At 38.1% G+C, this 22097-nt stretch overlaps 1 protein-coding gene across 5 annotated transcripts in view; it reads right to left on the bottom strand.

The window, feature by feature from the left end:
• Window positions 1–22097, bottom strand: part of MLLT10 (myeloid/lymphoid or mixed-lineage leukemia; translocated to, 10) — a 241484-nt gene that overhangs the window by 157672 nt on the left and 61715 nt on the right. For 2 of the 5 annotated variants that reach the window (XM_019532222.1, XM_019532249.1), the window contains 3 exons: window positions 15979–16082; window positions 10914–11007; window positions 8746–8841 (listed from right to left, as the gene is read on the bottom strand). In XM_019532222.1, coding sequence (XP_019387767.1) covers window positions 8746–8841; window positions 10914–11007; window positions 15979–16082 — 294 coding nt within the window. The remainder of the gene's footprint in view (window positions 1–8745; window positions 8842–10913; window positions 11008–15978; window positions 16083–22097) is intronic. The other 3 variants (XM_019532240.1, XM_019532255.1, XM_019532231.1) reach the window with 2 other exon arrangements.

Below are 22097 nucleotides of genomic sequence, written 5' to 3' on the forward strand. Positions count from 1 at the left end.
TAGACTGTATTTATATAAAGTATGTAATGTAAAGTGTATGCACACTAAGGTCAAATTAAGGTTGCAAAAACAACCTTAATTCTAACATTTCCTAACTCTGAGTCCTTGAATATGCAAGCTTAATAATGTCGTTTTTACCTCCATCCCAGCCCTGTCTCTTACTCAATCCAGCTCCTTGCCAGGTTTTTTGGGGTTTTTTTTTTTATTGCCTACTTAGTTTTTACTCAGGCTGAAAATCCAGTTCTTTTCCTCATTAGATTTAATTCCCCCTGGTTTCGCCTCCCATTTTCCGTGTGCCAATCTCTTTCCTCAAGCATCTTGTGCAATCTCACTGTCACTCTCTTCCACTCCAATCTCCTTGTCAAGCCTGTACAGCAGCTCCTGATTATATCTTCTTCTGCTTCTCACTTCCTTATATGTCCCTAACTCCCTGATACTCAAACTTTAATTTCCTTGGCCAGCCCTATCTGATCACTTGCTTACTGATCATCTGATCTCAGATTTCCCCCTACCTAAATGGCTCCTATTCCTACTCCAGATCCTAATTCTAATTTCCCCCTAATCCATCTCCAGCATTCGCTCAGGCACTCCAGGTGTATCTACTCATGCAATTAATTTGAAGCAATAAACTATGGAGCAGTCTGAGCTGGAGTAAACTACTCCTAGGCACAGCATCTACATGTACACTCAGGACAGAAGACATCTGAACCAGGGCAGAGCAGTTTACTGCTCCCAGTGGTGGCACTGGGCAGAGGATGGGCTGGCTGGAGCATGAGTGTGCTGAAAGTGCAGAGCTGCGTGCTTAGGCAGCAGGCAGGATCCGGCCCCTTACTGACTGGGCTGACCAGGCACAATTTATACCCATAATCAACAGCTACATACACATTATTTGCTGTTAGCTGCCCCTCCACATAATGGTGGTGTTAATTAGTTTACTCTGTCCTAATAAAATAGCATGTGTATATGGTGATACTTTACGTTGCCGCTAATTAGTCTACTCCACAATTAAGCACATGTGTAGACACAGCCTCCTTGTTCTAATTACTCCTTTGTGCAGGCCTGGTTCTTCACTCAAAATCAGGAAGCTTCTTTCTCCATGATGACTGGGCCCAATAAGGATATTACTGAATACACAGTGCTCACAGTTCAATGTCTCATATCTGGACCCAACATAGCCTGTAGCAACTAAACTGCAATTACAACTTGAGTCCCTCTCAGACTTATATATAGCATGGATAGAATTTCAGGGAATTTAGCTCCTAAAATGCAGTAAACCTCTACTGATAAAGTACAGTTTGCACATACTCAGAGGATTCAAACTTTTATAATTTTTCAAAGGCTTTCTATTTATCAGAATTTGAGCAGTTTTTCACAGGAATAGCAAGAGACATTTGATACATAGGCTGTCCTCTGGGAAATATCAACTCCACATTCCAAAGTATTTTCAAAGAATCCTGCCTATGTTTGTGAATATTCTCTGTCTTCAGTAAAATCTAAATAATAAACTTACAATAATTACTTTAAAAAAGATGAGAACATTACTATTAATCTGTAAATCTAAACTGACCATATTCAAATTAAGTAACATTTCAGTTATTTCTTTAAAACACTTCCTTCTTCATAACCTGTTCCTGGTTTAGTAGGCACTGCAAAGATAAAAGATTCCATACCTCACAGAAATTTTACACCGTAAGTACATGGAGGCATATGGTTTCAAAGAACAAATTATTTTTATTTAATACATCTAAGGCCTTTTATGCCCCACAGTAAGCAATTATGATCTCTAACTTGGATACTGTGTTCAAAAACAGTTCAATACAATATACACAATAATATACAATAATTATCCAATTGTCTGTACCATAGTACAGCACTTCTCAACAAATGCACTTAATTTTTGCTTATAACATGGTAACACTTGGACTGCCCTTACAATTATTATTATTACAATTTTAAATGCAATACACTGATCTTCATAATTTCCAAAGAAAACAAAATCTCTCCAATCTTCAACCCATATGGCTTCTGACTGGAAGAAAGGTAAAAAATATCAAGGTTTTGGATGGACAAGCATAAAAGGTGAACTCTGTTACAGAAAATCCTCAAGTAAAAAGTACCCTCCTCATTTATAAAGAGAGTACTCCATCTCGAGATAAATTAAGATGCACACATTTCTACAGGGAACTAACTACAGAATAGGCACAGGATTCCTTATTCTGTGTGGCATACATCCAGATTTCAAGTGTTTTAATTAAAAGGTTAGAAAATGGGTTAAATTACCCTAATGATACAACAAGATTTCTGAAAAACACCTATCTCCTTATAATGAATATGCTACATGTGAAAGAAGTTAAATAAAAGAAAGTTCAATAGTAATAAAGACGTTTCAGTATAATCAATGTTTTATGCTGAAATTGGCTGCCTGGGTAAGGTATATTTCCTGACACCTCTTTGAAAATTCCTTGCATTTATTTTAATGTAAGCAAATTCATTTTTGGTTTTAGCAAAACCTGTACTAAAGTCCTAACAGTGAAGAAGGGGTGGGGGAAAACACACAGGAACTTAAACTCCATTTCTCTTGTTCCATCTGCCATTCACTAAAGCTTTGGTTTCTCACACTGCACTACAAAGACCTGGGAAGCTTTTAGAACAAGTGGTTAGGCTCAAAGCACCCCTTGGAAAATGCTAGCTTTTAATTTTTACTTGTTTTTGACTATGGAAAAAATAGAGGATTTTTTGTTGTTACAAAGAACTGAGACCACAAAAGGTCAGAATGTTTTTAGTATTATGGATTCCTATATGAAATCTCTAGGCTTATCTTTTGTATTATGTTAGCACAACTAAGAGAACTAAAGCTGCATGGCACCCTATGACACCCTTAAAAGAATCTTAAGGCACCCGCAGGTACTGTGGCACGCTGGTTGAGAATCACCGTTTTAGAAAATAGGTGTAAAGTATCAAACCATTTTCTAAACTTGCTGCAGTAAGTAAAAATTGTAGGTATGTAGTGTAGATATGTATATATGTAAGAAAACTAACTAAAATGTCAACATCTTTCTTAATTGATTTGCTTTTATATACACACCCTACTTACAACCCCTCAGGGAAGTCCTAGTGACCCACCATCATTTTTTATTAAACCTCTCATTCATTAGTATTCCACAAGCAGGAACCACAAAAACAGATTTGAAAAGGAAAACAGCAAGTCAAATTGTGCTCTCACTAATTAATTCATCAATTTGCCATGTGTTTGTATGTGCAGCTCAGCTTCCTACCTGCAGTACGCTTCCTGCTCATGGTAGGCTTTCACTGGAAAGTGCACCTTCCAAGAGATGCTCAAAGTTTGAGTTTTGAACCCATGCCCTATATTCTCCTAGGCTTCTCTAAAACTACCAGGACTGCAACAAGAATCCTCAATTTGCTCTACTCTGATCTGCAAGACTCTTAGCAGGAACTTCAGCTCAACTCCCTACAGTAGCTCTGTGAGAAAGCCCACCCAGGGAACAGAATACAAAGTTACTAGATACAAACATAAGACTGCCATATAACATGAGACTAAAGTTTCATCTAACTCTAGTATCCTGCCTGATGATGGCAAGGTGTCAGCTGATTCAAGGCATAAGGAACAGTACTGGGACAACCTTCCCTTGTTCCTAACACATCAGGTCTCATCTTTATAGGTAATAATTTAAGCATGGCCCATGACCTGAAACAGGGAAGTGAAATATCCAACCTATACATGAGTGCAGAGGCTATTCCAACATGCTGGTATTCCATAGAGCAAGCTTTAGTTAAAGCACCCCCGCCACCACTTTTAAGCAAAAGAATGCTGATACACGAGATGCAAGAGGATGCTGCCACACTCCAGCAGACTCAATTAATCGAGTGACTGTATTAATTGAATCTGCTCTTACATGCTAGAATACTAGTGCATCAGGGTAGCCTCTACACACATGTATAAGTGCCGGATATTTCACTTCCCTACTTCAGGTCATAGGCCATGCTCCAACTATTACCGACAAAGATGAGACCCGATGTGTTAAAAGCTGCTCAAATAAAGTTCTGCCCCCCGCACCTCCAGGAACACATATAAAAGTGCCCAACCTGGCCACAAAATGTGTTTTATTATTAATTATGATAATATGAATACTCATGTAAACGTCCAATTCCTTTCATAAATCTTGATAAAATCCGACTCAAGGACTTCTTGTGGCAGACAGCTTCCTGAATAAAACTGTATATACAGTGAAAGTGTTTCCTTTTAACATTTTTTAATTTCCAGCATTTTATATTCACCGATATTCCCTTTGAATTTTGTTACAAGATAAAACATAAGTTCCTAACTTAATTTCTCTACACCATTTATTATAATATGATTTTATCACATCTCTTCTCATATATTTGATTGTAATTTCTTATGTACCTGCATTACTGACTAAAACTTCTAGACTTCTAAACATCTTACAAATAGCCTTTTCTCTTAACAATATTAATAGAATATTTACAATATACATTTAAGTTTTAAGGAACAGGATCCTCTCACCTTCTCCTTTCAAAAACCAAACTGATTTACAGTAGTTGGAGATACCCAATTAACTCCATTACAACTTGGACTAGTGACAGGTTCATAATCCAATATCTTGCACATACCAGGGCAATAAATAAGTGCTTTATACTACTAAAGCCCTGAAGAATAGAGAACCCCTTTTCCAATGAGATAACAATTTCTACCGCCATAGTAAGTCAGAAGATACACAACCTTAAAAGTCAGAGCATTATAATTTATAGAAAGGCTGCTATTAGAAGCATCTAAAATCCATTAATTTTAATTTCTCTTCACCTCTGAGGTTTGTAAAATTGGTCTTATAGTCCAAGGGACCCTTTATCAACAGAAGGATACAAAAATATCTAAATAATAGCTCACACGTTTGTAGAGCATTTTCCAATAAAATGTAGAATGATACAGTGCAAAGGTTTTGTCATATCACAGATTAAATGTATATCCCAGATTTCAAAACTTCTGAGTAAAGCTACTATACCAAACTCACTCCGAGAGGAGCTTTGTGTTACATGTGGTAGGTGTAATATAAACAAACCTTTCCAACTTAAATCCTTTATCTGATATCTTCTTGAAAAGCAAATGATTGAGGGCCCTGGGAAGGAACTATATTTTAATTATTAGAACATTAATCAGCTCTACCTGAAATATGCCTCCAAATAAATATGCCACCAATTTCAAACTGTTTGATCACAACTTCAGTAAATTATCTGAGAAACGTTATTTTGGAGAAAAGAAATAGCTGACTTTTTTTTTTTGGAAAAAGGATTTTTAAAAAAGCCCCAGTACTGTTGTAAAATATTTCACTTGATACAGAAAAATAAGATTTCATTGTAAGGAACCAGGGAATAACAATCAGTATCATGGGCAGATGCAGTAAATTGAAATAGACACCCAAAGAAAATTACTTGTAGAAAATTAAATCAGTTTGTTTTAAATCCTCATCTAACATTTAAACTGCCATAGAGGGCAAGAGACTCAAATAGGAACTCTGAGAATTCAGCAAGAATTAATTGCATGTGCTTATCTAAAGGCAAAATCTTGGAATTTGGATTTTGTGTGTTAAATACTATGTTTTATCTCTATTACCATTGTAAAAATGACATAGCTGGAATATATGAGCAACAGACTTATTATAAGCAAAGAATCTGCATTTGTTGGCAATACCAAAGCCAAAACAGATTTGAGTTCTCAGTAAAAGCAGTAAGAGAGAAAAAGAAATAAAAATAGTATTTTACTTGTATATTAAGTACCTTCTATGAATGTGTTCAGTAGACATGCATGGAAACCAGTGAAAGAGAAACACAGAAACCTCTGTGATGTTTTAAAAAGTCAACTGTCAGAGAATAAGCACACATTTTTAAAAACGAACAGTATTCAAGTAGTTAAAAAGTCATTTACCCACTGTGCACAGCCAATATTGGGTAACTTTTCTACCTACACTACAAAATAACATAATCCATACTTCTAGTTCCTAACACACTATAATCAAATAGGCCTTTTGAGGAATTATTACCATCTGCCTCTCAATGTTAAATTTTAATAGGAAGCTTTTAAATACAAATATTTCTTCTCAAGGGGCAGTGATGGCAAAAATATAAAAAGGTTTGGGGGTGAGGGGAAAAGAAGAAAACAGGAAGGGGAAAAAGTAGCCAAAGGGCTTTTTCTTACATCATCAACTCTTTTCAACTATCCATGATCATTCATTTTCCCTTTGAGACCATATCCCATAATAGCAGCAGTTTGTATTTTTCCAAGGTTCCACAAGAACTAAGTCACAAAGACAAGACGAGCAGTAATGGATTACCATCTGCACGGTACACCAGATGAGCTGTCACATGCAAGAGGTAATCAACTTTAATAAAAGAATTAACCCTTAGACTATACAGTGTATTGCAATCAGTAAAGATTAGTATTTGGCAAAATATCCAAGTAGTAATATTATTTTAAGTGACTTATTGATTTGATGATAAAAAGAAAAAGGTTAAAAAGAAAATGCAACCTTAATTCCTTTAATCAACTATAGTTTTTTATTCCAACCTGTGGTCTTAACAGGCAAAATGTGGTAAAGTAAGCCATGCTGCTTTATGAACATAATTATTACATACCATGAGAACACTTTAAATATCAAAATAGTCGATGAACTTAAAACCATATCGTGGACTTAATTCTCCTTCCCATGCTAAGTTGTTCTGAAGGGAGGAAAGTGCAAGGACCTCATGTCCTGCTTCCAGTACCGAAGGGTCAGGCGTAACCAAGATCCTAGAGCTTAGGAGTTCAAAGGGAAAAAAAAGGTGTAGTTCAGCTACCATTCATGCTGAAGAAAGCTTTTAGGTGTGGCAAGAGTGGAACAGCTATGCTGACACAGCACTGGCAATACTTGCTAAACAAGTATGGCAAGCAGTGCCACTCCATCATTCTCACCAGGACATCAAAAGTATTATGACTTTAAAAGGAATAGTACCTCTAGGCAGTGCCACTCTTCCCTCCCTACTGCTTAAGCTTTTAAAAACTGTAATTGAGGCCCACGTTCATACCTCAATATAAATTAGAAGTAAATTGATTTATATTTCAATATCAAAAAACATTTTAAAGTTATGTAAAGTTCAAACTCATCTGAATTAAAACTGACCGACACGCATTTGGAAAAGCATTGTAAATTCCAGTCCAGCACTGAAGAAAAACAAGTAATGGAATAATGGTTAATTCCAAATAAAAAGCAAGACACATGCCAGTTGGTGTCTACTTACAGATAATTTTTCCATCTGTATTTATTCCAGGACTATTTGAATTTCCACACAATGAATAATTAAGCTAGATAGGGTAATGTTTCCTATCTTAATGCTATCCATAACTACACTGTAACAATCTAAAGAAGATTACTGCCAACAACTATCAGTTCCGTTTCCTAAGAAATTCCCCACAAATTTGCCAATATTGATTCTGTCCTAGCATTATTTTTATAATCTTCAAATTTAATTTAGAGGAACAAATACACAAAGTAGCTATCAGCTGTGGTAAAAGGGTATTTGGTTTACAGTTGTATACAACTAAACTGAAGCCACAAATTAAACACTTGTTCTTTTCTTTCTGAAGAAACCACCTAGATAACAATGGAATGAAAAGACCAATTAAGAATGAAAACATGCTAGCAAGACACACAAAAGATTATAGAGAAAGAAAAGACCTAAATCACTCGATTATATTTTTTGTCACTGCTTTTAAAACTATAGCTTCTGACAACCAATTAATGAAACAGTGTTTATGTATCTTGGTTTCATTCTTACTTATTCCCTTTGAATATACATGAAATATACCAAATCTGCCTATAGTCCACAATGAAGTTTTCATCTAAAAGAATAAAAATCCAAATAAAGTAATACAAGGTCCCTAGAAAAAAAGTTTTGCTGGGGGGTTTTGGTTTGTTTGGTTTTTTTGCTTCTTAGGTATACATCTAGGTTTGCATCACTATCCACTATTTTGTTCTGGAACATTTAGAAACCAAAATGCCCTTAACCAACAGTAGATGTTAGGAAGAATAAAAAAATTGAAATTAAATTAAGCACTTGAAATTAAATAACCAAAATAAAATCAACTATCTTTTCTAAATTATCTAAAACTAAAGCATAAGAAAAGAGGAACACAAATTAGAATTCAGTTTTGCTCTGTATATTTTTTTACTGAAAGTTAAAGTTCCAGGGTTAATGACACTATTCTGCCATCACTGTAGACCTGACTGCCAGAATTTGAAAGCAACTGACACTGTCTTCCTAACCTCAATCTCACATTCCTCAAATATGAAGGAAAACAAGGTATCAAACTAGATGCAACTGGTTAAAATACATTTAAAAACTAGCCATCTTTTGTGCTGTTGAGAAGATAAAGATTACAGTAAAACACCTCTTAATATGCATCAAAGATTTAAGGCAGCTGCACACAAGCAACTTGTTCCAGTAAGTTCTTTACCCTATATCCAGATATCAAGGATAAAAGAAAGGGAAAGAGAATGAACACAAATGTTCCCCAGTAAGCTTCCTGGTTAGGTCCTATAATCTCTTTATTATTCAACCTTAGCCTTCTACATTCCAGGAACAAATTTTGACCATATTTTTAAAATGAAATATTGACAAGAAGGTGTGACTATTAATTAGAGACACCACATAATTAGCAACAACAAATCCACTTACTTTTTTCTCCTTCTCATGATGTTTATCCTGAGAGTGAGAGGAAGAATCACTTAAACTTTGATCATATGACCTATTAGATCCCCGTTTGCTCTTTTTCTAAAAAGAGAAAGTATATTTACGTACGTGAAAAGGAACTATTTTAATGAAGGAAAGGTATAAAGTATTTCAAGTGACAAAATGCCTTACTGCTTGACTCATGAAAAACTAGCAAAAATGACGGACAAAGTGAACAGAACCATCCAAAACACAGCAGAATAAAACCTACCTCTTTAATTTAACATTAGAAATTTATAATTTGCAAACATTTTTTCCACAAACAAAGAGCCTGTACACCATCCTTTAACAATAATGACCTATACCAAGATAAGTTGTCAGAAGATGAGAATGTAAACAAAACAAAGATTCTTCTCAAGTAAATATCATGTTAAACCATGGTGCTGACACTGCCATTAATTTTATACGTAGCATGGGAGGAGATGCATACTTGAGGCACGCTTGCTTGCTTCAAGTGCATTGTCAGGAGCCAGCCTGCTGACTTTGTAATTTATCACCCAGATAAATTAGGTGCCTGCAGTTTCTTACCAGTTATGAAACCAAAGTTAAAAAATAATTTTAAGAATAGTATACAAGGATGTCAGGACCAAATCTATGTTTTCACTAGTTACAGACACTATTAAGTATATTACTACAATACCTGTAAGTCCTACTCAAGGACCAAGACAACCCCCCTTACTTTGTTGTGGTAAAATCACCAAAAATTTCTGGAAGATCATATTATAACCCAGATGGCTGTATAAATATACTACAGAAAACAATCAATAGCTCTCAGTGTTAAAACTACACATGTACTATCATACATAATATGGTAAAATGAAAAAACTACATTTTTCTAGGCATTAGTGACAATTATGGCATCACTTTCAGCCCATCAGAAAACTTCACGTGGCCTACATTCTCTAGCTCTTTTTCCTTTTTTCACAATTGGTCTTTGTGTTGCAGTCTCCAAGTGGAAAATTACAGAGTTAAACAGTAACATTTAAAATATGGTAGATGTGTTTTGTTCTTTATAAAAGAACTACTCATGTAATATCAACATCAATTTATCTCCAATCACATTTACATGAAAATAGTAATACCAAATTCAATTGCTATATCCATGAATCAAGTCAAGGCTCATTCTCACTACTTTAAAAGCTTCATTTATTTTTACTTGAGTCCCAAGTTTAATACACATTTAAGGTAATGCACTTCTGTTTTTCCACAAAATAAACTTGTTGGGTAGGTCCTATACCCTGCTGATCTTGATGAATTCACTCGTGGTAAAACTTTCAAGTTTCTTGATTTCACTGTTTTTACTTTGTGATAGCCAACAGGTATTAGTTGCCACAAGACAGAAGTCTCAACATTTTTTGCAGCAAGACCTTTAGCAGTGAATTTAAACATATTAATATTTTTCTGAACACACACATACATACCATACATGCACATACACTGAACATTAACAGGTATGTAGAACTAGCAAATCAGGAAGGGGTAATAACTCAAAGAGCCCAATCCAAAATCCACTGAAAACAAATGCAGTGTTTTCCACTGATTTCAGAGAAATTTGGATCAGCCCTGAAAGAATTCCCTTGATGTAGGACAAAAGCAAACAGCCGGGCTTCAGCTGGCTGTTAGAGCAACTGGAACAATGCTAAAAGAAGAACAGAAGGAAGAGAGAAGAAACTGGGGACTGATGCATCTTTCACTACACGGGTGCCAAAAGGAAAGATTTCTTAGATACTTCCAAAAGAAAATCCACGTCTGGTGGCCAACTAATCAAATTAGAAGAAGGAAACGTTACAGGAACTTAATACAATAAGAAGGTCATTTTGAATAATTAGAGTCTATTACCAAGTTTAAAAAAAAAGACATCTGTCTAAACGGGATCCCTATTTTTCTCTGACAGAGATAATATATTTCAAAGTAGCCATTTATAATACTGTAATCCATTCAGGTAGTATTTTATAATCATTAATTTAATGAAGAACAAACACTTTTCATGCTTTGTCTAATTTTTATTCACTTTTTAATATAATGTACACCTTAACCTACAAAAAACACTATTTTAAAATGTTATTAGTAACTCAATCATTGAGTGAAAATTAAAATTGGTGTCATTTCCTTACCAGTTTACTAAAATGGTATTTACAGTAGCCACAGTACTGGACATTATCTGCACCATTGCCCTCTTCTTCACAAAGCAGTCCTGCAAACTGAGCACTGGGGGAGGAAAAAGATTAAAAAAAAAAAAATCAAGATTATTCAAGACAAATTATTTTTTTCAAATGATGTTGTATCCAAATGATCTCATTTCCAAAGATATAAGTTACTCTCAAAGTAATGCAGACACCTTTTACAACTCTCTCACTAGCCACTCAAGAAAGGCACACATACTTATGCATCTACTTTAAGCCTTTGGGAGCTGCTAGTTGCCAAACATTTGGGGAAGAGATAAATTCAAGCAACTTAAATGAAACTTTCTTTTCAAAACCTTTCTAAACTAAAGAATAAAAAAATGTAACAGACCCCCTGCAGGAAACTATTCAAGAGTCAGATCTGTCCTCCTCTGAGCTGTGTCCTCCTCTGAGCTGACAATAAAATTACATTAATAAAATTATTTTAAATAAAACCAAAAAGTAATGTAAACCAACAATATATGGCTTGGTTTGTTAAGCTGGACAATGTCAGGTTAATTTAAAAATGAATAAGACTCCTTGCTTGCATTAATAATACCTTATTCTATTAAATTTTAAAATCAAATCTACTTTTCAGTATTTGTACTACCGATTTATCTTTTACAATCAACTTGGAACTTGAAAATCAACTATTCAGTTTCATTTTCCACTTCTCTTTCATTAAACTCAGTGATACAATTTTACAGTTAAAATGCTGCAAGGAAATGTGTAAATAAAACCAAAATCCCACACTTTTCAAATTGAAAGAAGAAAACAATATCTTCTATTAACATATTATGATCTTATCCTACACTCCCCCCCCCAAATAAATGTATGCCCTTAAGAAGTAAGGGCACAAAATATTACTTGGGGCCAAGTTTTACTATGCTCAATTTAACATATTAAAATATTTAGATTGATTCTAATCCCACTTTTCTCTTTTGGAGCTTTTTTATCAGCCCAATGCTCACAAAACTAGCTTTCCATCTATTTTGTCAAGCTAGTGCATATTACTGCACATTCCTTCAATTTTACTAATATTATGGGTGCCCCTCTACTCTCAAATGTACGTAATACTAACCCTCTGACTAGGTATCATGCTATGTTGCATTAATCTATTTCACATCAAGTTACAACACACCAAAAAGCATAAGAATTAAGATGAATATTTTGGGGCTTTTTTCTTTATGGCAGCCTTAAAATTTGAAACTTGGAAGTTGGAGAGAGAGAGAGGGAGAGAGAGAGAGAGAGAGCGGATGACAATGGAAGAGTAATTAGCGGTAGACAATATAACTAAACACTTATGCAAGTGAAAAGCTTTAGACATGCAAGTAGTCCCTGTAAGAGCTTAATGGGTCTACTTGCATAGTTAAAAGGTAGTCATGTTTAAATATTTTTAGGGGTAAGTCTATTATTTTTATGATCAAAGAAAACTTAAAATTGATTCTTTGCTGTAATAGAGGGGTGCTTACAGAAAAACGTAAACTGAAACATTCTGCTTGTTTTTAGCTTAGTACAATTGCACATATATGTTTGATCCTGTCACTGACTATGTATAGAGATGCATAGAGACACATGGAAATCAGGGCCTAACCAGAGTAAATTGTAAGATAAAAGGCCTTAATGTCTTCCCATGAACCATTCAAATATCAAAGTTTGCCCTGAAGAAAGAGAAAAAAAGCATAATTCCACTTAGATAAGTTAGTAAACGACATTTCCTAGATCTGACAAATATCACACTTGCACTGTAGACTGGCACAAAAAGACAAGTGACAAATGCTGAAACATAATGCTGCACTGTTAAAAGAAGGAAAATGCCAAGGAATTCATATCTAAACAATATGTTACAATACAGTAGGCTTATCTGAATTTAAAAAGCCCCAAATATTTACAATACGAGTTCCAGAACATTTTAGGTTGATTTTATTGAATTTTGTTGTGTATTTTAGCAAGTTATACACAAGTTATCTTTTTGTTCTTGGAACTGGCTCAAGGTAAAAGCTCAAACAAGCTAAATTAAAAGGAGAAATGATTGTTTCTTTCAGACATACACTGAAATATTTCTAGCATCTTATAAAATGCTGGCTAACATGGACCAATAAAACTTATTTATGAAATGTAGTACTGCCCTACCAAATTTGCCATATTTATGCATATTTACTCCTCTATGAAAAATGGCACCTATTGCAATAATACATAAAGCATTAAGCCTTCATTCCCGCTTGGCCTACATCTCTACTGAAGTCCCCGCAGCTTGTGTAGACATACTCAAACTAGCTATCTTGGGTACTAGTTTGGATACTGTTAACTGTATAGCTGTACTCATATGAAACAGCATGGGGTAACCACACAGTGATTCACCTGGCCTCTAAGACAAGTTTGCAGCCCACTCTGAATACCATGTTATCATGACTTAATTGTTAGCAGTACCCAAACAAGTTACCATATTTATTTCAATTGTAAGACAATGTCCCCCCCCCAAAAAGCTTGGCAGAAAAAGCTTTTCATCTTATATTTGCATACCAGCAACCCCCCACTCCTTTAAACACGTTGGCTATCATAAAACTGCTGCTAGAAGCAGCATGTGCTCAGTCATGGAAACTAACTATGAAGTTGACTGAATACAACCCATGCTGAGCATGCCCATAAAACATATAGCCCATATTAGGCAAACACACTGATGGGAAACTTTTTGTTTTGTTTTGTTTTTTGTGTGACCCTTAAAAAATGGGCCATTGCTCCCCCAGGAGGGAATGAGCACTACAATACCAGGCCAGCACTCTGGAGGTACTACAATACCAGGTCAGCACTCGGGAGAGGCTAAACACCCTCCCTGGTAGCAAAAAATGCTGAAGTGAAAAGTGTGTGAATGTGTATGCCCCTTAAAAAAAGGCAGTTGTCCCCCAGGGAGGGAATGAGCACTGGGCCTGGAGGTACTGCAATACCAGGCCATCACTCAGGAGAGGCCAGACATCTTCCCCTGGTGGCAAAAAATGCTGACAGCAAAAGTGTAGATGTGTGCGCAGTTGTTCCCCCAGGGGGCGGATCAGCACCCAGCCTGGAGGTACTGCAGTGCCAGGCCAACATCATAAAGGCCAGAGCCAGGCCTGACATCTTCCCCTTGATACCAAAAATGCTAACTTGATTTTTAACCAAAAGGCCTTTTTTTTTTTTTTCTTTTAAAGAATTTTTTCATGTTCCAGGCCAAATCATTCAAATCAAATCCAAATCCATGCATGAGTCAGTCCAGAACCATAAGTGGCCCTACAACGAGCAAACCTCCTCCAACCCCACGAGGGGCTTCGGATATTTCCAATGTCTTTTGGCAGGCATCCTACATGCAGGCCCCAGCCTGGAGGCTTGGGGTTCAGATGCCCCCAAGTTTTGCCTGCCCTTAGCCATATATGGCTGCAGAAGCAATCTAGGGAGGAGCCTCCCATTTCCATAAAATAGGCATTAGGCCCCAGCACCTCAGCAGGTACTAAACCAGCCCAGAAGAACAGTTATTCCCAGGAACACTTAAGGAAAACTGCCTTCTTGGACCCAAATACATGGTGTTTCCCCTATCAGAGAAAGGCCAACCAAAAGGATAAGTCAGTACAGCTCAGCTGAATAAGATGCAATGCCCATTGTGTTCAGTCCCCCTCAGCACCAACTCTTTTTCAAGTCATGGTAAGCCACTACATCAAATACATTTAAATTTTCCTTTCATTCTCAAAGCTGAGCAGTGCCTTTCTTTCCCATTTCCAATGATTCCTGTTTCTTCACAAACCTTAAATGTCTGGCAAACACTACCAAACTTTTATGCAGCTAAGAGGCTCTGTCACCCCCTCTCTTGGCCTGTCACATGTGATCAAAGTACCCCTCTATGGGGTGGAAGCAGACCAGGCATCCCTGAACTTGATCTGCATATATATTTTGGAGGGTCTGAGGACTTGACATAAGAATATCTAGTTCCAGTCATGAGTGAGCAAGGGGCTAATTAGTATGTGGATCCTTTGGGGGGCAGAGGGATGGTACCTGGGGTACACACACACACACACACACACACACACACACACACACACACACTGAGCAGTGCTGGGCTGTGGGGTCACCGTGGCTTGAAATACTGTCGACTCTACTGGGGGCCAGCCCAATGAATTACACCGTAAGTTATGAGCCTTTTGGCCCTGAACCAAAAGCATGTAGTTTGTGCTATGTATAACTAGGTATGAAAGTGTTACTCAAAAGTGTGTTTATAGAGCACCTATGCTAAAATTTGCAGCAGTTTGCAACAAGTTAAATGCATTAATTCTAAACAAATTAAGTCTATTGTTATGTTTATTTAAAAGTCAGCATTTTTGGTCCCTTGCATTTCACATTAACAAGGAGGAGTGGGAGAACAAGGCCAGGCAATTACTGCAGTTCTAATTCTAACCCCAAGTCTGGGCTGGGGCCAAAATCAGACCCACAGCAATCTTCTGCCCCACTCTGCAGCATCTGCTCTCCCCTCTGTCCTTTTCCTCCCTTATTGTCACCCTCGCTTCCACACTGTGCTCAGGGAAGGAATAGAGCCTGAGCAGGGTTTGACAGTATGCGGGGGCAGGAAGGTTGCAGGAGGAAGAAGTGTGGGGGAGGAGAGCAGAGGACGACAATACCACCTAACCACCCCCCCACCCCGCCACTATTGTCCCTGCTGTAGCAATGGCAAGGGGATAAATTCAAGATAACCCTCCAATAATTAGATTCTACACCTGGAAAATTATAACAAATTAATAAATTTTCCATACACAGACTCTAATTATTTGGGAGTCATCTCATATTTTATGTTTGAGGAAATGCAGTAATTTAAAGCTAACTTGGATATGCCTACACAAGCTGCAGTCACAAAACAGATTGCAGTATAGATTTACTCTTTGATACCATGACAATAGATGCCTCAGAAATACCAGAGTTAACTATTTGTTTGTATTTTTCATTTTCACTCTGTTTTGTTTTTAAAGGATTTCCGGTATATCAAGCAATATATACTTACCATGTTACATGGAAAGCTTGTCGACATCCATGTTTATTACATGTCATGCAAGCCCCAGTGGCTGCTTTGCTTTCTCTGCCTTGTTCATCACAAATATAGCACGTCTATTAAAAAAAAGTATTCATATGTGACAAAGTACACAAATTATTTTTGTGTTACTAGCAGGAAATATTTTAATGTGGTGTGCTATAAGAGAATTGATTTTTTCAATTTTGTAGACAAGATTATTTGAGCACTCTTACAGTCTAATCACAAGTTTTTAAAGCAGGTCAGCATATAGGCTATTTAGGTTTTCTGTAACACTCAATGTACTTCTGGTACGACTATACAAACATAAAATAATTTAATAAATCTGCACACCACTTCTGTATCGGTCTAATTTTTAAAATGGGAAAAACTGCAGCAGAGACAAAAAAAACTGCTTAACAGCCAAAGGCCATTATTAAACCTCAGAATTGTCCCAGGTCCCAACCCTACGCTTATTCCATTATATCCCTTAGTCACTTACGTACATTTTCTTTTAAGAGTATTACTGGTAGTACTGGGATTTTCCAAAGGAAAAAAATATCTAACAATGTGCCTCAAACCATGAGCAAAGTTCAGTGGCCTTTAACAAAGTTTCAGAATGCAATTAAACACAGTTTCTATCTAAATATTACTCTAAGACAGCACAGTCTGAATAAGCATCTTGTCAAAAGCTAGTATGGCTGTAACCTTGTTTAAAAACAGTTTCACTTAGGATTACAAACTCATTTCAAAGGCCAAGGAACGTGTTAGATTTAAAACAAATAGTTAGATATCTTAAAACGTTGTTACAACATTTCATAAGTACATACTATTTACTGGGAGAGCTATGGTAATTTCTATCATTTAAAATTATCAGTTAAGTAGAAAAATGAGAAGAAATAAAGCACAAAATTTATTTTTTCATTATTTGACCATATTTTAGTTGCGTTTTTATAAATATATGATAAAATGAATCAGCGTAGACTATGCTTCAGCATCTGCTATCGATGCTCTGCAGGTAGTAGCTAAAATTATTATTATTTTTTTTTTTTTTACATAATTTTGGAGGAATGTCAGTTCCTTGAGTTAAAAAGATCATACTGTATCATTTTTATAATATGGTTGAAACCTACTACATAAACACAAAGCAATTGTCATTATAGCTTCTTCATGGAAGTACCCTCTGATGTAAGCAGGACAAAAAGAATACCTATTTATGTTAAAACATAAACTTCAAATTTTCACTACCACTTTGCATGGAGCTGCCATTTAAAAAACTGTTGAGGTCAGAGGGAAAAGAAAAACAACTCTGGCTTCTCTTTTTCAAAATCTTCTAGCCTTTGTAGCATCCCTGAACAAAAGAGAGGTAAAGGACACTCCATATAGCTTTTACATACGGGCTATCCCCTTCAATGAGACAAAATGGAAATGCATAGAATAGATAGAAAACTTTTATAATCAAAGAAGAGAATACGATTTAAGAAATACGGATAAGAAAAAAGTAAAACAAAGAGCAAGGAAAAGGATATAAAAGTACAAATAAAGAAACATTAAAGTTGATTAAATTAGGTGAAAGACAGAATGGTTTTTTATGGCCCTGTCTGGACCAGAACTTAAGGTACAACATAATTTTAGGAAAGGGATACGAACTACAGTAAAAGCTGAGCTATCCGGCACCTTACAAGCTGGCATGCTCTATTAACCAGCATGCCAGCTTGTAAGGGGAAAAGCAAAACTGGAAGTACCCAGTGTGGCACACTGGGCACTTCCGGTTTCGCTGAGCCCCCACAGCCTGGGGCAAAGCACCCTGCACTGCCAAGCCCCCATGGCCCAGGGCATAGGAGCTTGTGCGGCCCCGCCCCCCCCCCATGCCCCTCAGGGCCCACAGAAGGGGCAGCAATGCAGCGGGAGGGGTCGCACACCCCAGATGCGGCAGGGGAAGCAGTGGCCTGAACAGGCAAAGACGCCTGTTCAGGCCACTCAGTTAACTGGCATATTTTGTTAACCAGCACCCCTCATTCCCCATGGGTGCTGGACAATAAAGCTTTTACTGTACAATGCTTTAAAGTCTACTCTAATATAAACTGCTTGTCCTTTACTAGATTGTCAAAAAGTACTACTTAGCACGTTAATTAATATCTGCTCAAATCACGTTAATGAACTCTTACTTGATTCCTTATCTCACTCAACCTGTATATCAAGATTACAGCACACAGAGTACCAAAGAATACCCACTGTTTCATGCCCTACACACTATCAAATGGTTCAATGCTCAACTATTTAAAAAAGCCAAGTTGCCACCCATGCCTTGAAGTTACTTCTAGTTAAGATCCTCTCTCTTCTTTGCCCTAAACAGAACACTTCCAAAATAGAACACTAAATTAAACAGAATACATAAAGCACAAGATATGGAGGTTATTTTATTACTCTACCACCTCATATTCGCTTACCATCCTCTAATTTTTCTTCTTAACTATATCCTGATAAGAAATGATGCACACATCACATTCAATACTGATGGAAGTCCATATTCCAGGGCTTTGAATTAATTGTAAGACCTATACCTAAGCACCATTTGCACTTGGTTGTGGCCAACATTTTTAACACACACAAATAAATAAATAAATAAATAAATAAATAAATGTTGTACTCTAGTAAAAATTTACAAAACAACATTGTAGATAAGCTACCAAATTCAAGATAATCCAATTCTCCTTACATCAGCCACAAAGGCCGTGTTCACAAGTGTGGATGTTTGGTTCCCCAGGGACAACTAGCGGCAGAGCACCTTGTGCTGCTGTTAGTTGTCCCTGAGGAACGCTTGTGCCACATGCACTCTGGTGTGCAGCAGGTTACCCTCGGTGGGGCAGAGGAGGCTGGGGCCAACACTGTGCTGGCCCCAGCAGTCTTACCTGGGGTCCTGGAGGCCTCCCAGGCCTGCAGCAGTAGCAATCCTGCCAAGTGGAGCCTAGCTGGAAGCACAGCTTCGGATGGCCGGGTCTGATTTTGAGCAACACATGCTTCCCCCATGTGTGCCGATCTGCATTTCCCCCCCCCCCCAATGGTTTTTTTTGACCACTGGATATCCAGGGGTCAATCTGTGCCCCTCCCCTCAGCTGCTCCCTTGCAACACAAAGAACACTTGAATGTGCAGCATGTGACACCACAAACATGTACATGGCACTACATACTACATGACCACATACATCTGGATGCAGACAAAAAGTGTAACAGTACTCACTGCTTCACCATCTGCATAAACAGAGCTGAAGATGCTAAAAATTACTCTTTATCATGTGAGCTAAAAACCAACGTTGAAACTAAATTTCTCCAAATCTCTGTTCTCTTTTTTGGATTGAACTAACATTTCCCACAATTTGGTAAGAGCCCAGGATCCCTTTACAGGACTTTTTTCACTTGATAGACAAGGCCAAGTAGTAGATGGACCTTGTTTGACACTACTGAAGATTTAGGATGCTTCAACTCTGAACAAACCCAAAACCAACATCTACAGAAGTGTAGAGAATGCAATTCTTCTCCAATACAGCCCTTCAGTAAGTTTTCTAAATGGGCAATGAAGTGCTTATGTAGGACAAAACTCTCCATTTAAGAAAGATGCTATGTTTTAACAAGGCTGCAAGTATCAGAGACGCTTTACACTGTAAAATGTTAAAACTACTCGCATTGTTACTTTTGCATATCTGCTAACATGTCTTTCTTTTGAAAATTTTCCAAATTTGAATCTTCCACATATGTAAAAATAAAGCTTAAAGGTAAGATGTAAAATAAACCCTGCCAGCAAAAAAAAAACAACTTATAATACCACATTTTATGTTCAAGATTGCAGAGGCCATAACTGTATGTACAATCTATATGCCATAACCCAGAAAGAATTTCTTGTGGTCTCAGTTTCTGCAGAATTTAGTGATTAAGCAAGTTTTCTAATCCTTACAGTTGAGAAACATTCTATAAACAAACTATTGTATTTACACAAATCCAAGACAACTTCAGATTTACTTCAAATTTAAGACAACCAACCCTAATAATTAGATTCTATACATGGAATTCAGTTTCATCTAAAGTATCTAATCAGTGGAAGGTCATCTTAAATTCATCCCCTTCACTGCTGTGGCAGAGAAAGCAGCACCAAGGGATAAGGGGCCAGGCCCCTGTCCCTTGCACCCCTGCTCTTTGCCCCCTCCATGGCTGCCTCCCTGCTGCCTGTTCCCTTGCCACGTGGCCCCTGCACCTGCCCATGTCTGTGCCTGCCCCACCACTCCACTTTCCCTAACCCCTGCTCCCACCTGCAATCTGCCTTCCCCAACCCTCTGCACCCCTGTAGCCTGTCCCCCCACCTCCTACTGCCCTCTGCAGCCTGGCCCCACCTGGAGCCTGCACCTACCATACCCTGTCCCCACACACACTCCCTATTCACCCACCCCCTTTACCTTGTTCTGTAACTCTGTTCCAGATCTGGGCACTCAGCACCAGCAGCAGCCTCATCCAGCCCCAGCCCCAGTCTGGGAAGGAGAAGGGATGGCAGCTCCCAGGAGGACTGCGTCAGGGCTGGAGGGACCACAGCCTGAGCAGAAAATAAAGGGAGAAGTGGGAGCTGACAGGGGAGGAAAAGGGAAGAGAGAGGAGAAAGCAGACAAAAGGGGGAGCAGGGTACTAGAAGCAGGCACAAGCACAGGGGTGGGGGAGGGGCAGGCTGCAGGTTCCCTCCATGTGGTCTCTCTCAAGCTCCCCCCCACCCCAAGCCTGCACCTACCACACCCAAGCCATGAGCCTCCTCCCCGCAAGACGAGCCATTCAGGCCCAGGGCAGGCAGCAGCTCAGCTCTAGCTTCAGCCTCAAACCTGGGCACAAAGCCAGATCTGAGTCAGCAGTACCCAAATCCAAGACAAGGCTCCCCCCACACCCCAACATAATGATGGGAGGGGAAATACGCATCTTGGATTTGAGTAAATACAGTACTAGCCTATAGCTCATAATAAGGATATAAACTACTGCTATTAAATCGCAATTAAATTAAACTCTAAACTGCAACAAAAACTGTTTGACAAGGTTCTTTGGGTAAATCTGATATCTTTTATTAGACCAACTCAAATAGCTGGAAAAATTCTTCTTAGCAAGCTTTCGGGTATAAATACCCTTTGTCAGGCTGGGGAAGCATCTGCAGTTGATGTATGCTCTTCCTGGATGGGAAGAATAATAAAGAAGCCAGAGGCTGGTATGCATGCAAGAAAGGCAGCACGGATGCTTCCTCAGCCTGACAAAAGGTATTTCAACCCGAAAGCTTGCTAAGAACTTTTCCAACTGAGGTGGTCTAATAAAAGATACCAGATTTACCCAAAAAACCTTGTCTGCCTATGTCCTTAGACCACCCCGGCTACAGCCTGCACCTCTACAACAAAAGCTGTTTTAAAATTCTACTCTATTTACTGTCTTCCAGCTGACTACTTTAGAAGAACTATCCAGGCTTACCTACTATGACTAAATAACATTAATCAGAGCTGATAGGTATTTCAGTCTCTCAGGTATTGAAAACATGGTTCTGTGTCTTCCCTCACATCAACAAGATTCTGGAAATAGCAGTGGTGAAAGGAGTAGGAAATGCCTGTATCTTTTGGCTGTCTGTTACTATGTTGTTGGTTACATGATTACCGGGGCAAATTCTAGCATGAGCCAACTCCCATGAAGCTACACATTCACTGACACTTAGAATCATAGGATCAATGAGTCGGGAAGGACCCAGACGGATCATCTAGTCTGACCCCCGCCATGGGCAGGAAGGAGCTCTGGGGGTGGCAGGGGTCATAAGACCCCAGCCAGGTGCCTATCCAGTCTCCTCTTGAAGATTTCCAGAGAAGGTAAGAGCACCACCTCTCTGGGGAGCCTATTCCAGGCTCTGGACACCCTTACTGTGAAGTAGTTCTTCCTAATATCCAACCTAAACCTATCCTCCCTCAGCTTGTGGCCATTGCTCCTGGTGACTCCAAGGGGGGCCCTGGTGAACAGACTTTTCCCGAGTCCCTGCTGCTGGCCCCTGATAAGGTTGTAGGCAGCTACAAGATCCCCCCTCAGTCTCCTCTTGCGGAGACTGAAGAGAT

Source organism: Crocodylus porosus, unplaced genomic scaffold, assembly GCF_001723895.1.
Source record: "Crocodylus porosus isolate Cpor-Errol unplaced genomic scaffold, CroPor_comp1, whole genome shotgun sequence".
Classification (NCBI taxonomy): domain Eukaryota; kingdom Metazoa; phylum Chordata; order Crocodylia; family Crocodylidae; genus Crocodylus; species Crocodylus porosus.